At 41.0% G+C, this 15,437-nt stretch overlaps 2 protein-coding genes across 5 annotated transcripts in view; one reads left to right on the top strand and one right to left on the bottom strand.

The window, feature by feature from the left end:
* XDH (xanthine dehydrogenase) overlaps positions 1-15,437 on the bottom strand; it is an 855,537-nt gene that overhangs the window by 495,946 nt on the left and 344,154 nt on the right. The gene's annotated exons all lie outside the window — the stretch shown is intronic.
* CDC42BPA (CDC42 binding protein kinase alpha) overlaps positions 1-15,437 on the top strand; it is a 362,571-nt gene that overhangs the window by 337,388 nt on the left and 9,746 nt on the right. Inside the window, exons 33-35 of one of the 4 annotated variants that reach the window (XM_050948407.1) lie at positions 1,673-1,796; positions 3,177-3,294; positions 12,107-12,289. In XM_050948407.1, coding sequence (XP_050804364.1) covers positions 1,673-1,796; positions 3,177-3,294; positions 12,107-12,289 — 425 coding nt within the window. Of the gene's footprint in view, positions 1-1,672; positions 1,797-3,176; positions 3,295-9,900; positions 11,840-12,106; positions 12,290-15,437 lie in introns of those variants that run through there. The other 3 variants (XM_050948406.1, XM_050948405.1, XM_050948404.1) reach the window with 3 other exon arrangements.

Genomic DNA, 15,437 nt, shown 5'->3' with positions numbered 1-15,437 from the left:
TCCCCTTTTCCCACAGTTGTGGCAAAAGATATCAGAATAGGAGTGTTTCATAAGAAATAGTCTCTTTGGAGTAAGATATGAATGAAAAAGCAGATTGCATTGAGTTTCCAGATGTTTGGCAGAAGTATGATGTTCTAGCGATTTTAAGCAAGGTCTGCTAAAGAAAGTTAAGTGTGTGAGGCCTGAGATCCTTTCTCTGACCTTCTGAATGTTTTTGAGCTGTTCTAGCCTTCTTTGCTATAAAGTTGTATGATGAAACCTTGTAGATTTTGTTGGCGTGGAGAAAATAAATTCTGTATTTTGTAGATTTTCAAGGGCATTGACTTTTCTTTGTCATTACACAGTGCATTAATTGAAAGAATTGATAGAAAGGTATTTTGAGAATGGAGCATATTTGCAGCTCTACTGTGAAATTGAGAAGAGCTTGTTATCATATGACATACCCCATAAATCCAAAGATGTTTTATTTAGCCTTGGTAGGAAATTAGGGTTATCTGAACTTGCCAAGAAATGAAGTGAGAAAGGCATTGAAATTGAGTAACACAATAGATTTTCTCCATGCATTTAGGGTATTCAGTGTAAGAGAGTTTGAAACAAAAAAATATTTTGGGTAGTTTGAATAGGAGACTTTTCCCCAATGATTATGGTAATAAGCAATTTCTTTCTATTTCTACCCAGTTGTTATTTTAATTATTGATCAATATTTGCATTGCTGTAGCACCTAGAAGCCCTGATCAAGGCCCACTGTGCTAGACAGGGTACATGTGTAATAAAGGCAGTTCTTGTCCTAAAGACCTTAAAAATTAGCATATGAGGAAAGACCAATACATGAAACAACCAAGAAATGGGGAACCTGAAGGAAGGACAAGGTGATGTGAAACTGACTTGTTTAATGTTATTCCATAAACAGAAACTACTTTTTAAAGGATTTCAGTTTGTATTGCCCCCAAACTCTTAAAACAAGGAAATATGAAGCCTTGGGACACTCTTTTCCATACTGTACCCTGTTGTGCACACAGCACATTTCTACTGGCAGTGACAGACTCCATATTTTCACAAGGAACTTCCTTCTGCCTCCAACTGTTAAGGAAATGCACTACTCATGACACGTTGATCTCCCTTGCACTAGAATGCACACATTTAATTGCAACCTCATCAATAGTAGAAAATATTCAGCGTGCATATATATGCATGGGTTAAACATGCTGTGTATTCTGTTTGTGGCGGGAAAATGAAGTTATATTTATCACTGAGACTGCAGTGGGACTGTTCAGTTGTAATGTTGCAGAATCAGGCCATTACTGATTAAACTACATTTTTAAAAGCTTTGTTGTTCTGTTCATAGTATTTCTGGTTGCTCAGGCATAACTTGGATTATGTTTTTTCCTGAGAGGATGTGACTTCTGGGGTGAATCCTCCAGTGTGACACTAGAGTTCACCGAGTGTCCAGAGAGCCAATATATTTTGATCCACCACTGAGGATTTTTTAATTTATTCATGACCTTCCTGTTTTCCTATTTGGGCTTCTGAACACCCACCAGCTTTTTATGCTCTCTTACGGGGCAGCTGTCAGGTGATTTAGGTACAAAAACTAAATACAATTATTTGTTCTAAATGGTTTATTACATTACCAAGTAAGCAATCTCTTGGATATTTTTGATGTTGATTCTAGAAGGAGATGAACTGGTAGTTCCTGAGACATCAGATAACAGCCGGAAGCAAATGGTTCGAAACATCAACAATAAGCGTCGTTATTCATTCAGAGTACCAGAGGAGGAGAGAATGCAGCAGAGGAGGTCTGTATTCAACCTGTACTTGTCTTCTGTACATGCCTGTAAGCCCTGAAGGAATGTCTGTCTGATGTCAGTGTAGTATTTCATTTGTTAGAGTGAGTTGTTTTCAGACATTTGTCTTTTCACCATTGTGTTTATCCTTGATGTATAATTTGTATTAATACTAGTCTGAATTTTAATATGCACTGAATATTTCAGTACTTTGATTCCTTTTTTAATAAAATATTTGTGTGAAACAGTTACTGTAACTTGGAATGCATGCCCCCACATACTGTATATACATATATATGTGTGTGTGTGTGCATATACTGTATATATAAAGATCTATAATAAACATTTTACAAAAGGAGATTACATTGCTAACTATGCATATGGATTAATTACTTTCAGACTCTGGTTCTGCTTTTTATTGTTTAGGGCAATAACATCTTATCCTCAACAGTATTCCAAGGCATCTGTCTTTTAAAATGTATTACTTAACTGATGAGTCTTACGGAACTGTCATAAGCATTCTCTAAATCATTGAGAAGTCACCTGGAGGGTGGTGCTTCAAGACGTGTATATGAAATATATATGTCTTTAAAGGACTGTCAATCAAAATAGTCCAGAAGTATCTTTAGAGTTCACATCAAACCTAACTTTCATGTTACTGGCCACTTCAGCAACTTGAGTTCCTTTTGCCCACAAAAGATTGCCAGCAACTGTGTTAAAACACATCTGAAGAAATAAATGTTTTTGTTCGCTACCAACTTTTCCAGTGGAAACATGGTTGACTTTCCACTTTGCTTCTTGTTCAGCTCTAAGAAAAGGAACAACAGTTGTGCGGTGGTGCCTAAAATACATAGTTCTTGTCTTTATCTTTTCCACGTTGCTTGGGGTTCTATCTTTTATTAAACAAATTATTTTGAATTCTGAAGTGAATGCATCTGTGCCATTTTTGGAGAGCTCTTAAAGTAATTCTGACCATAGAATGTGAAAGGTAGTCAGTATTCTAATTCTTCTTTTATCTTCTATCCTTCATCTCTGCCTCCATCTTTGCAGCACCAAGTCACCAATGAGCCCGCTTCTGCATCTTTTCTTGAGTACTGTCTCAGCTCACACTGGTTGTGCAGTCTCTGAATCTCAGTAACTATTTTGATTCTCATGGGTGTGGGCTGTTAGCCTGCAAAACAACATTCCTTTCTTCCTGCCCCCTCTCCCGTTTCCCCAGGCCTGGGGCTGGGATAGATCAGCAAGGGTTATCCTTCTGTTTAATGTGGCCCAATATTTAATTCAGCAATTTCTATTTGAAAGTAACAAATAATGAAACTATATTTATTTGATCTTTTTAATGTCCATCTTTGTCATGTATAAAATATCTAAACTAAATATTTTCTCTTACAGGGAGATGCTACGAGATCCAGAAATGAGAAATAAATTAATTTCTAATCCAACTAATTTTAACCACATAGCACACATGGGTCCAGGAGATGGAATACAGATTCTCAAAGACCTGCCTATGGTAAGCAAGTGGGAGAGAATATATGAATAAATGAATATATCTGCGATTGCATATAAAAGAGATATTAAGTTTGGTTAGTGTTAAATATATGTTTAAAATGTTACCATCTTTCATACAAGTAGCAACATAATTAGTGAAAATGGATATAACGAGTCTGTACTGTCCAAGGTGGAATTTAAAATGACATTCACAGATGGGAGCTTAAGCATGAATGTGTGCAATTACATACTGGAGAGGCAGCTCATGGGTGGCTCCCGAGTTTATACCAGGGCCAGCTCGTCAGTCCAGACAGGTGAGGCTCAGCCTAAACAAGAATTCCCAAAAGCTACAAAATACGTTTTCCATATTCTTTTTTATGTAATTTGATAAAAAATATGCAGTTTTAAGAACAAATTGTGATTTGATTTAAATGTCATGACTCACTCTCTCCAGTAGTGAAATGCAACACCAGAAAGTTTGAAGAAAGTGCTGCATGAGGCTCAGGGCTTGATATAGCTAATTGTGCCTCAAGAAGCTGCCTTGTTATCGTTGCAACTTACCATGCCCAGGAGTTGCTTTCTGAAGGCATTGCTGTGGTACCCGCAGCTTGGTGAGGGGATGCAGTTAAGGCTGGGCTGCTGAGGGTTTGTAGGGAGTAGGTAGGGATGGGACCTGTGCCCTGCACGTCCCCAGCTCCCTCCCCCTTTTGGTGGGGCTCATGCATGTGCACAAGTATCCGATGCTGTGCCCCAGGTCTGCTTCATGCTCCACCCCTGCTCCAGCCCCTGGGTCCACCTGCTGCTTCTTTACTATAAGTAAGGTAAACTGTCAATAGCTATTACATTAAACACTGGGCAGAGGTGGTGTAGCGCAGTGGTCACCCCAGGGCCGGTGCAAGGATGTTTCGCGCCCTAGGCAAAACTTCCACCTTGCACCCCCCCCATGCCCCTGCCCTGAGGTGCCCCTTCCCTGCGGCAGCTCCCCCCTCCGCCCTGAGGTGCCCCCCTTGTGGCAGTTCCCCACCCTCTGCCCTGAGGCACACTCCCTGCCCCAGCTCACCCCTGCTCCATGCACAAGCACCCTGAGCACGCCGTTGCTGCTTCACTTTTCCCACCTCCCCAAGCACGCCATCGCTGCTTCACTTCTCCCGCCTCCCAGGCTTGTGGCACCAATCAGCTTAGGCACCGCAAGCCTGGGAGGTGGGAGAAGTGAAGAAGTCACGGCGTGCTCGGGGAGGAGGTGTGGTGGGGTGAGCTGAGGCAGGGAGTTCTCCTGCATGCTGCCCCTTCTCCCCTTACATGCTGCCGGCGGCCCTCCCCTGCCCCAGCTCCCTCCGCCTAAATGCCGTTGGTGACCGGGGTGGCTGAATATCTGGCCACCGAGGTCACTGCCAAAGAAAGTGGCACATCCCAAATCCCAGTGCCTTAGGCAATCGCCTAGGTCGCCTAAATGGTTGCACCAGTCCTGGGTCACCCGCTCCTGCCTTAAAAGGCTTAAAACAGCCCAGGGAGAGGGCTGTGGCAGGAAAGGAAAAGTGGGGCTGATTGGGGAAGCAGCCTCAGCTGGGGGCCAGACTGAAGCTGGTTTAATGAGGACCCAGTTGGCCCTTATAAGAGGGCTGGGGTCAGAAGCCAGAGACACTCTCTCTATCTAGTTGTTGAGAGGGATGGGCCTGGCTGCTGGGAGCTGAGCAGGGCTGGGGGAAGGCCCAAGAAGCTGGGGAGCTCCAGCCTGGAAACCTCCCAGGCTGCAGGCCTTGTTAAAAGCCAAAGAAGGTATTGGGGTTGCAGCGGGCAGGCAGAGGCAGCAGGTCCAAAAAAACCCTTGCTGGTGATGAGTGGCACGTACACTGCAGTCAGCCCCAGGGAACGGGGGCTAGTTGAGGACTGGCAGTGGCCATAGACTGAAGCGAGGTGGGAATAGAGGGTGGGAGTTCCCTGGGGAAGGGAGACCCAGTTTTGTGTGGGTACTGCTGGGGCAGCACCTTGGCCTGAAAGGGGCACCGAGGTCCAGAAGGGACTCGGGCCCAGCGAAAGGCGAGACACCAGCCTGCAGAGGGCGCTCTGGAGCTGGAAAGAGAGCTAATTCCCAGGATAAGCAGCAGGAGGTGCTACCGGTGAGTCATCGCGTCGCTACAGTTGGAAATAACGATTTTGTCATTTGTGCCTCACCTGTCAAGAAAGGCATGAGCCACCATTAATTTATGCGCAGTCACTCAAATGAGCTGTTCATATAGCACACATTCTGAGGGAGAACAACAACCTCTGCTCACAGTCCAAATTAATAGAGTTTGGACTTGGGTTCTCTGTGGAAATAAGGAGGGATGGGTTCCCCTGCCAAAGGCCACGCAGCAGCTTTGACACTGCTATTACAGTCTCAGAACAGCAGTAGTATCTGTGGTGCCTGGTTTTGACTCACGCATGGAATGGCCATTCTCCTAACTCCAGTGTTTCATTGCCATATGTAGAGCCCCCTGCTTGGTCTCTCTGCAGCCTGCTCCCCTTGTATAGTGGAACCATATCAGTTCTACTGTGTTTTGGGCCCAGGTTTTATCGATGCTGAAGTTCCCATTTTCCACTGTCTCCAGCCAGGCTGCTGTGTCTGCTCGCATCACTGAAACAGAGCCTCTTGTGTGAAAACTACAACTTATTTATCTTTTAATAATTAAACACCCACTGAAGTGAATGAGTTTTGAGGGGTAGTGGCCTGAATAAGGATTTGTTCATGTAACTTGTAGGCATTTATCATAAATACAATGGGCATGATCACCCTTAACTGAAGTTTATGGGCAGAAGGCAGTAGAAATCGTTTGCAACCATTAATGGTCCTTGAGAAAAAGTGGAAAGGATAATGGTATTGCACTACCTAGGGTTTGGGGCATAATTTCTGACTTCAGAATGTTTGTTTTACCTCAGTTTTGCAGCGGATGGTACTTTCACATTGCACATTATCATAAAGCCCTGCCTATTGAACATTACCTACTTTGGCAGTATCTGGTCATCACCCGAGGAAAGTATATGTGCAGAGAATGAACACTCTCTAACCAGTAATGGAGCACTCTGAGAATCATGGTATTGACAGCATGTGTAGTGAGAATAGGCAATAAACAACAAAACGGTAATTATTAGTCAAATAAGAACAAGACAGGTAGTGAAGTGCCTGAGGCAGATGTATGGGAACTTGGCAAACAGCCAGCATTTATCTCACTAATAAAGAACTGCTGGAAAAGGGCTGGTTTTGGATCCCAACTTCAGTTACTTTAAAAGAAGGTAATAATTTTTGGAGGTGAAGGGTTTAGGGTTAAAGCTATACATGGGAGAACATTTCTTCTCCTGGAGGTGGGTCAAAAAGCAATACTGTTAGTCACCTTCAGTGGAAGGGAGCATATGGGAGCCAATAGGTGCAAAGACTGTGGACTTAGCCCCACTCCTAGGAGCAAAACTGAACTGAGTGGAAGTGTGAAGTGTCCCTTTCTGAGCTAGTTTATAAAAATGCATTAATCCAGTGTTAACATTTTGGGAGCACCATTGTTTTTCCTCAGCGTCCCCAGTTCTAAAAGACATTTAGCTCTAAACTCGTTCTGATTAAACAGGCTTTATTTTAATTAAATGGTCTCATATTTAGAGATAGGATTAGTTTTCTAATTCTCACCTGGGAATATGAAATTTTGGAGAAAATGTGTGATTTCCACTTTGTTCTTAGAGTGGATTAAAGGACATTAAATTTATATACAGTGTAGGACGACTTCACTACTGCAGTTTAGTACTGAAGTTAGCCGTAAGAACTCACTGCTAGAGGTTAACATATGGACCTCAATGTTAGGATATATTACTGAGGTTAAATTGGATTTGACATTCATTATTACAATTGTGCCTGCAGTGCTACTCGAATTAGGATAAAAATGACGAGTTATGTCAATCACTGTGGTAATCCCCTGGGGTCAGGAAGAAAATTTCCCCTAAGAAATGCTACGTGGGGTTCTTTTACAGCTTCCTCTTGAGAGAGACACGGGACTGGACTAGATAGATCTTTATTAGTCTATTTTGTTCACACAAAGGAAAAGCAAAAAGGAAAAGGGGACATCTGTAGTAAGAGCAATTTAAACCTTGACAGAAATTCTCTGCACTCCCTTTGCGTACTTTCAGAATTTGTACCTGGATAAGGATTCTTCTCCAGGCAGCTGTTTCCCCTGCTGCACTGAAGTCCAAATACCATGTTTCTGGCATTACACTCTGTTACCATACAACTGAATGTGATGTTACAAATCAAATGTAATTTATGATGACTTCACTCAAGGATCAGTTGGGAATAGAAGATGGGCTGGGAGTGGGCAAGCCATTATCTAAACACAGAATAGTTTTAAGGACTAGAACACGAGGTACAAAAATAAAGAGAAAAGTGAAGAGACTGAAGTGTTAGTCTGATACATCTCTGTGCTTTTCCTGTATGACAGTTCCCCTTTGAAGGAAAGGAAATAAATGCCTTTGAAATTACTTCACAAGCTCACAGCTTGTTATGAACGTTTAAATAGTGCTGTACACCTGAGTGGGTAGTAGTTCTGATTTGGGACTTTTTTATTCATGGTGCTCAGATTGCATTTTCTGCCTTAGAAAATAAAGTGTTCATGAAAATTATTTCCAAGAAATATGGAAAAGATTGGAACATTTTATTTTTTGAACTCCTTTTTAAAGCAGAACTAGACAAGGACACGCTCAATTCTTTTTACATTTCTAGGTTTCTACCACCCGGGGGTGCAAATTGTGCAGGTTAATCATGTCACAGCTAAAATGCATTTGTCAGACTATTTTTATCAGCTCTAATTTTTCTTTTTATTTGAGCAAAGTCAAAGAATTGCATTTGGACAGTTTTGTATTTAAAGTAAACAATGTGTCTTTTAAATGTTATAATGCAACAATGTTAAAAAAACAAAGGCTGAAAATACGAAGGAAAAAAAGGGCTCAATTTTCCACCCTTATTCATGTGAGTGAATCCTTAGATACCCCAGTCCTACATGAGGAGCTGCTAGCATGGACCCATACTCCCAGTATGAGATTTCATTGAAGTCAATGGGATGCTGCACAAACAGAAGGGTCCTTGCCAGTAGATCCTGATGCAGGATATTTATTTATCATAGGATTGATGAGAGGAGTTTGATTGTGAGATATGGAGACTTTTATCTCTGGGTCTACAGTTTATATCTAGCTCAAGATGGTAGTAATGTCAAATAACTGTTGTCTAACATCTCCTTGGTGACCATTGTCAAATGGGTTGAGTTTCTAGTGGGGAACTGTCCCTACAACGAACGCATCCACTATCACAGTTGGCACTATCTGAAATTCTCAGGGGCAAGGCCAAAGACTGGATGAACTATAGAGTTTAAACTCCTAAAGTTGATCCTCCGGATCCAGGCTGAGGCACATTGGCGCAGGGCAGTGTGTGAGGAAATCCTGTACTGTCTATGCCCATGCTGTACCCATTTTTTCATGAGCAATAAAATGCCCTTTTAAAAAATTGAGGGGCAGGGAGGAAAAGGAGGAAACAGGCTTAATTTTGTACGCTAATCCCTCTTCTGTGTCTTATCTGTGTGTTCCTTTTGGAGTACAAACTTCTCTGAGCAGGGACTGTCTGTAAATATGTCTTGTACAGCACTAATTTAAAATTTAATTACAATTTTAAGATTTTAATTTCAAAACCTTAGTTATAAAATAATAATTAGTAAATTGAGAGTTTTTAGCTGTTCCAAACTGTGGGACACATTCTTCAAAATAGATTCCAGCACATGGACATACAACTGCACAGCATGTATTTTTGAATTTGCCTGTAACAATATGTTCATAAAGATGTCATTTCTTTGTGTGTGCAGTTTACAGGTTTGTGGGTGCTTATATGTACTTTGTGAGCACAGTTCAGGCATCTGTTTTTGAAAAGTTGACTGTTTAAGGAGTAAATCAAACTGTTGGATGTGATTGGAGTAAATTGCTGCCTTTTAACACAATGCTACACTGTACTCGCTTTGGATTTACCCATGCATCTGCACATAGCCCCATTGGTCTCAATAGGTATGTCTACACTGTAGCTGGGAATGAGTCTCCGGCCTGTGTTGACAGACTCGCACTACAGGGCCTGCACTAGCATGTTAAAATTAGCAGTGTGGACATTCTGTCTTGAATAGAAATTTAGGCTCTCTAGCCCACCCAGTCCTCTAGGCTTCAGAGCCTGAGCTCCAGCCTAAGCCAGAACATCCACACTCCCATTTTTAGTGTGAGTCTGCCCACACTGGAAGGCTTACTGCCAGCTGCAGTGTAGACATACCCAGACTCCTGTGCAGACAGAGCCTGTCCGAGCTCGGTGTAGGATTGGGGCCGTGATGGTGAAAATACAAAAGGCAATAAAACTGTAAAGTTTTTAACAACTATACTTCCATTATATTTTAATAGTGAGTTTGAGTCTCTTTGTGGTAAGCGGGTTCACTTTCTTAAAGGAACAAAAGTTCTTATCTGCCACTAATCGCGCTGTAATTGTATATGTTATATGTACTTAGTCCTGGATCACTGTCTTGATTTGTGTAATTTAGAATCATTCCTGTTAGTATCCCCAGACTTATGTATTTACACTTTTTTCCCCTAGCAGCCTGTCACCAATTAAAAACACGTGAACTTTTGTCCTGGCAATTCAGTATATTTTCTGGCCTCCCTTCTGCCCTCTTGACTCTTGAAGCCACTTTATCATGGATGCTCCCTTGTAGTGAAGATCCGAATTCTGGAATTACACTTACTGCAGCATATACCAACTACCTGTGTCCATCACATATGCAGGACTGATCTTACATTCATACTCTGCATGCCTGATATTTTCCTTACAGGACTATTCTTGACAGCCATTATATTTGAACTGGTATTCATTATACTTAAATCTGACTTCATGATGCATAATTCATTATATTTCAGTAACCAGCCAGATTTACTGAAACACATAGAATTTTACATGCAGAGGCATTCGGAATAATTATTATTATGTACTTTTAGTATTACGTAAAGCCAGTGGGAACCCTGCATTTGAAGACATACTATGATCCTTGGAGGAAGGATTGGTTTTCAAAAGTGCTGCTGTATCCTGGCATTTCCACATTAATGCATGCTGGCTAAACATTTTTATGGTCTGCTGTGGGCCTGCTGTCTTGCTTCCAAGCTTCCCTTACTTATTGGCTTTTTAAAACATAGCTTCATTCTGCAGCAAGTACGCTATTTTCTGCAGCTGACTCAGCAATCTCTGCTTTCCACTTGGGACCATTATCAGAAAAGTGGCTTCCCTTACACTGATGATAGTACTAATATCCTAGATTCTGCTAACCGTATTAATAGCAGTTAGTATACATTATACACCAAATGCTGTAAATCAGTAATTGATGCTTTATTGATGTGCAATGCTTCACAACACAAAAATGCTAAAAAGTAAATTGTTGGGATTTTACCAGCTCAGATTAAGGGAACAGTAGAGAACAGTAATAACTATGGTTTGATACTGGAGATAATATATATTGGACTATCACTTAATGTTTTCCTAAACTTCCATAAATTCCTTGGGTAAAATGTAGTGCCTTAGGTTTAGCAGACAAGTCACCTGATTAATTTGCAGCTATCTTGCATCGTATTTTTTTTTTTAAATCCTAACATTGCTCAGGTTCTTTTTTTCAAAAATTGGTGAGATTGGTTCGACAAGGGAAACAGAAAGGGCTGAAGATTAGGAAAAACTGGTCTGGTTTGCCAGTGACCATTGGCCATTCCAGCCTGAAGCAGAATGACCTGCTGAATATGTACATATGGAATGATCCTGTAGATGGAGGGAAAATGAGAGTTAAAAATATTCAAATACATCTCCTGGATATAGATGTCTTCGAATCACAAAAGCACCTGTGTCAGCACATTCTTTGGAGACTAAGTAGAAAATGGTTTTGTCAAATTTGCACATTTAATTCACTTTTTTCCTTTGTCTATATTTTACATTTTGGGAGCAAAGCACCCAACAATGCTGAGTTGACCTATAAAAATACTTACATTTCTGAGTATCTTTCTGCCTCATGCATTGATTCACTGCTGCACAGAGAGACAGTACAGGGCCTAAAGTCCGATAGGTCTTATTTGGGTCTTTATTGATGCATAGGCCTTGCCTTGTCCTTCTACACCAGGTAAATTTAACCGCACTAGCCTGAAACTAACCAGTTCCCTTTCCCATGCTCACCTCCATTCCTGCCCTGCTGATACACTTTGTTCCCTGAAACTATAAATATAATATATCCTTATGTTGACTGTTTTTTGAAAATGAAATCCTCAAAATGTCTGCATAACAAGAAGTAGGTTTTAAGCTTTTTCACTGTCGTACCCCCAAATCTTCCCTCCCTTACCATCTCATCTTTGTTCACCTTCCCTTGTTTGTGTTATGTCTAATTTAGATTGTAAGCTCCTCAAGGCAGGGATCTGATGCTTTTCCTTTGTCTGTAAAGCACCAGGCACATCTATGGTGCTGTTTGAAGTATTAAATACTAATAAATATTAGAATCCATTCCCAATGAGTTACAAGTTTGATTTGTTTAAAGTTTATGGCTGTAGCAAGGGTCACAGGGACATGGGATACAATGTAAAGAAGATGATAAGGGGGTGGGGAGGGTAATCTAAGGATCTGCCTATTTTCTTGCAAGCAGGATACTTACAGTGAATTTGATCCAGTCTTTCAAATTATGCTTATCCCTGCAGATGGTGTTTGTCGGTAATTTTGCCTCCTGTATAACCAGTGAACCCATCCCTCATTATCTTTTTCTCTCTGTTGTCTTTGATAGCCATGTTTTCCATATCCATCCCCTCATCACTTCAGTCTGATCTCCTCTCCGAGCAACTTTGAGCACATTTATCACATGACTGTTAATTCAGCTGAAAAATTCCTCTTTTATGATTCCATAAACCCTGCATACTCCCCATCTCTGCGTTCTGTTGCTGGTACCCCAGCCTTTGTGACTCTGAGGGTATGAACGGCTGAGTTGGGTGTTCGCTGTACTAACACTGTGTGGTTTTCCTTTTGCCTAGCTAATAACATGGGAGAAACAAGATGTTGTGAATGGTTTCTTTCACCTCTTAACTCTCCCTCGGCTGTTTTGTATTTTCATTCCATCCTGATGTTTTCCACTGTTGGTGACATATAAAGAAACAATTTTTCATAGCTTAAAAAATTACTGAGCAAAATTATTGGACTGAACCTTTTTCCTATGAAAATAATGTTATTTTTTCAATTACTAAAAAGGGTGTGGAAGATTAAAATTATAGAGCTTTATATTCCACAGTGTTCAACTTCTAGCAGTCAGCAATGGAAAGATATTCTGTATTCTTGATAGGTTTGGGCTGGAAAAGAGATCAGGATATACCTATGTTGAGCCAAACTTCTGAGCTGTTTATTAAAAATAAATTTTTCTGTAGTGCAAGAACTTTGTATGGTCCTTTACAAGAGTTAAAAGAGAGACTCATTTTGTGGCCTGAAGAGTTTACAGTCTAAATTAGACAAACCTAGAACAAGATAATAGACAAAGAGAGTGACTAAGGAAAAAAAAACAAAAATGGTGTGAGCTTCATTATGGAGAAAGCAAATTCTATAACTATATTTAAGCAAAGACTGAGCAAGGACAAGAGACGATGAACAGACACTTGGACTTGGATGGTAAAATCTTTAGGGTAGAGACAGCCACTTTGTACTGTGTTTGCATAGTGCCAAGCACTGAGAGGTCCATGGTCCATCACTGGGAATCCAGGGCTCTATAGTAATACAAATAATGAATAATATTAAAATGCTCATAAACATACATTGCAAAACATATTGTTACTGTGCACCATGTTCCAGCCTACAGTTCTGTCATAACTGCCCTGCCAGATTATCTCCAGTAGGACCAGGAATAATCTGCAAGGGAGATTGTACATAGCTGTCATTGCTTGATCAGGGTTGTATGGGTCTGATTCAACGCTCACTGAACTCCAAGACAAGACTCTTGTTCACTGCTGTGGACTTTGGATTCAGGCCCTTTATGCATCTAAATGCAAAACCTTGACTGCTAGACTGCTTGGAATGCCCTTTCACTGCTTCTTTTGCAGAGGGCTTATAAAGCAGTGTATCTGCAGATTTGGGTAACAGGTTCCTGTTGCTGGATATGGTTTTCAGGTCTGTGCCTATGTACAATACTCACAAGAATTTGGACCTCTGAGGGAAAGTTACTCTTTTCATATAAAAGGGGAGGAAACTGCAATATGGAAAGGTTGTCAGCAGGAAAGTTCTGGGGAATTATAAGAGGGCACCATGCACAATTAAATCCCGAGGTCTGAATACATGGTCAGTTGTCACTGTCAGAAAAGTCCTGACCATCACAACCACAAAATAACCAAAATCAGAGCAACAGCACTTTGGAGAAGATGGTCTATATGTGGTTGTCTGCCTCTGGTTTGTTCAATCTGTTTAAACTTGTGGCTTATTCTGTTGGGTGGAGAGTTGTGTGGAATATGTGAGAAGAATACCCAACTTAGTGCAAAAATAACAACAAACCAACATCATCATCCTTATTAAGTAGAGTTAAAATTCATGTTTCGTGCAAAGGCCAACGCAAGGCTTATGCCCCACTGAAGTCCCACTTTGCATCAATGACTATCCCCCTTGGTGCACACATTATTTTCTATACTTCAAACATGCGGGTGTATTTCAGGACCCAATCCTACATCCCTTCCTTACTATTGTGAGTGACTGCACTGAAATCACTGAGGGCTGCTTGATTGGGCCCTTGCTGTGTAAAATCCTGGTAAAAATAGAGCACCCACAGTACTAACATTGCAGTTACATTGAAATCAGTGATGTTACACTAGTATAAAACTGGAGTGACACCAGTAAGTCAGGAGCCCTCTGTGTGAGGCTCAGCTCAAGCTCCTTAGAGCAGAAGATGCTTGGCTTGTGTGAAGGAATGCATCTTCTCTGCTTTGCTGTGGCTGGAGGAGAGATGTTCGGGTTTTTTTCCACTTAGCCTAAGGACACGGGAGGTACTCCAATACCAAAGCAATGAGCACACTATAAGAACCTGAACAGGATGGACTCAACAATCTGAATTTAAAAAATGGGTTTGTAGCGCACATGGGCTCTCATATATTGCTTTGTGATTTCATATGACCAAAATAACCCTATACAGTGGGAAATAGTAAGACAAGGCTTGTTTGGTGATAAATAAATATAAATCCCAGTAGGAGGCTGTTTAGAAAATACAATGGAAATCTCCTATAGAGACAAATTTCACCCAATCACCTGTGGCTCTGGAAGGCCCATGTGCAGCAGAACTGGTGTAGTTTCATTGTGTAAAGAGGTGAATTAAGGAAGGCCACATGGAGGTACGGTTTGGGGGTAGATTGGTGGCAACATGGTAGAGGAGCAGGAGGAAAGCCCATAGATCCACCATTATGCAGATCTACCAACCATTGTATCTGTGCAGAGTAGCAACCCTCCCCGCGTCTGTTTCATTCTCTGACTGAGATCATGATCTGCATTCTGATACACTGAACTAAGGGACTTTCACCCTCCATCACTACAATGAACTCAGACTGCTCTGCAAGCAGGTCTCTGCAATTATCTTCTATTCACTGTTTATTTTTGCTTGGTTCAGTACTGGTGATGGATTTTATATGTTGAGATTTGAATTGTTTGATTTGTGTGTGTGTTTAAATGGCTGTCTCAGGGATATTTTTTCTTAATGACTTGCTGCTCTTTGCTATTTTATAACCACTGCTTTCAAATGCTGTTTGTTCTCTTATGTGAATTCTTTGTCTGTGTTGTGTGCATGCTGTTTTGTTACTGTTGTTTCTGTTCTTTACTGGCACTGATTTTTATTTTTTTTTAGAAGAACGGTGAAACATTTGTTCTGAAGGGATACACATATATAAGGATTACATGGACTTTCCAAATAGATATAAGGGAAAACAATGGTGCTCACAGTTTGTGTCTGCCATCTTTAATGGTTGAATGTGTTACAGCTGATTTCTTTAAAAGAATGTATTCTTTCCAAGTAACAACATTTTGTTCCCAGCCCCACCCGCTTCATTGATTGAGGTTGCTTAGTTTCTGTTAAGGAAGTTAGCCACCTTATCATTAAACAC

The sequence above is a fragment of the Gopherus flavomarginatus genome, chromosome 4 (genome assembly GCF_025201925.1).
Source record: "Gopherus flavomarginatus isolate rGopFla2 chromosome 4, rGopFla2.mat.asm, whole genome shotgun sequence".
Classification (NCBI taxonomy): Eukaryota; Metazoa; Chordata; order Testudines; family Testudinidae; genus Gopherus; species Gopherus flavomarginatus.
The sequence above is the reverse complement of the archived record's forward strand: the minus strand, read 5'-3'. Positions and strand labels throughout refer to the sequence as shown.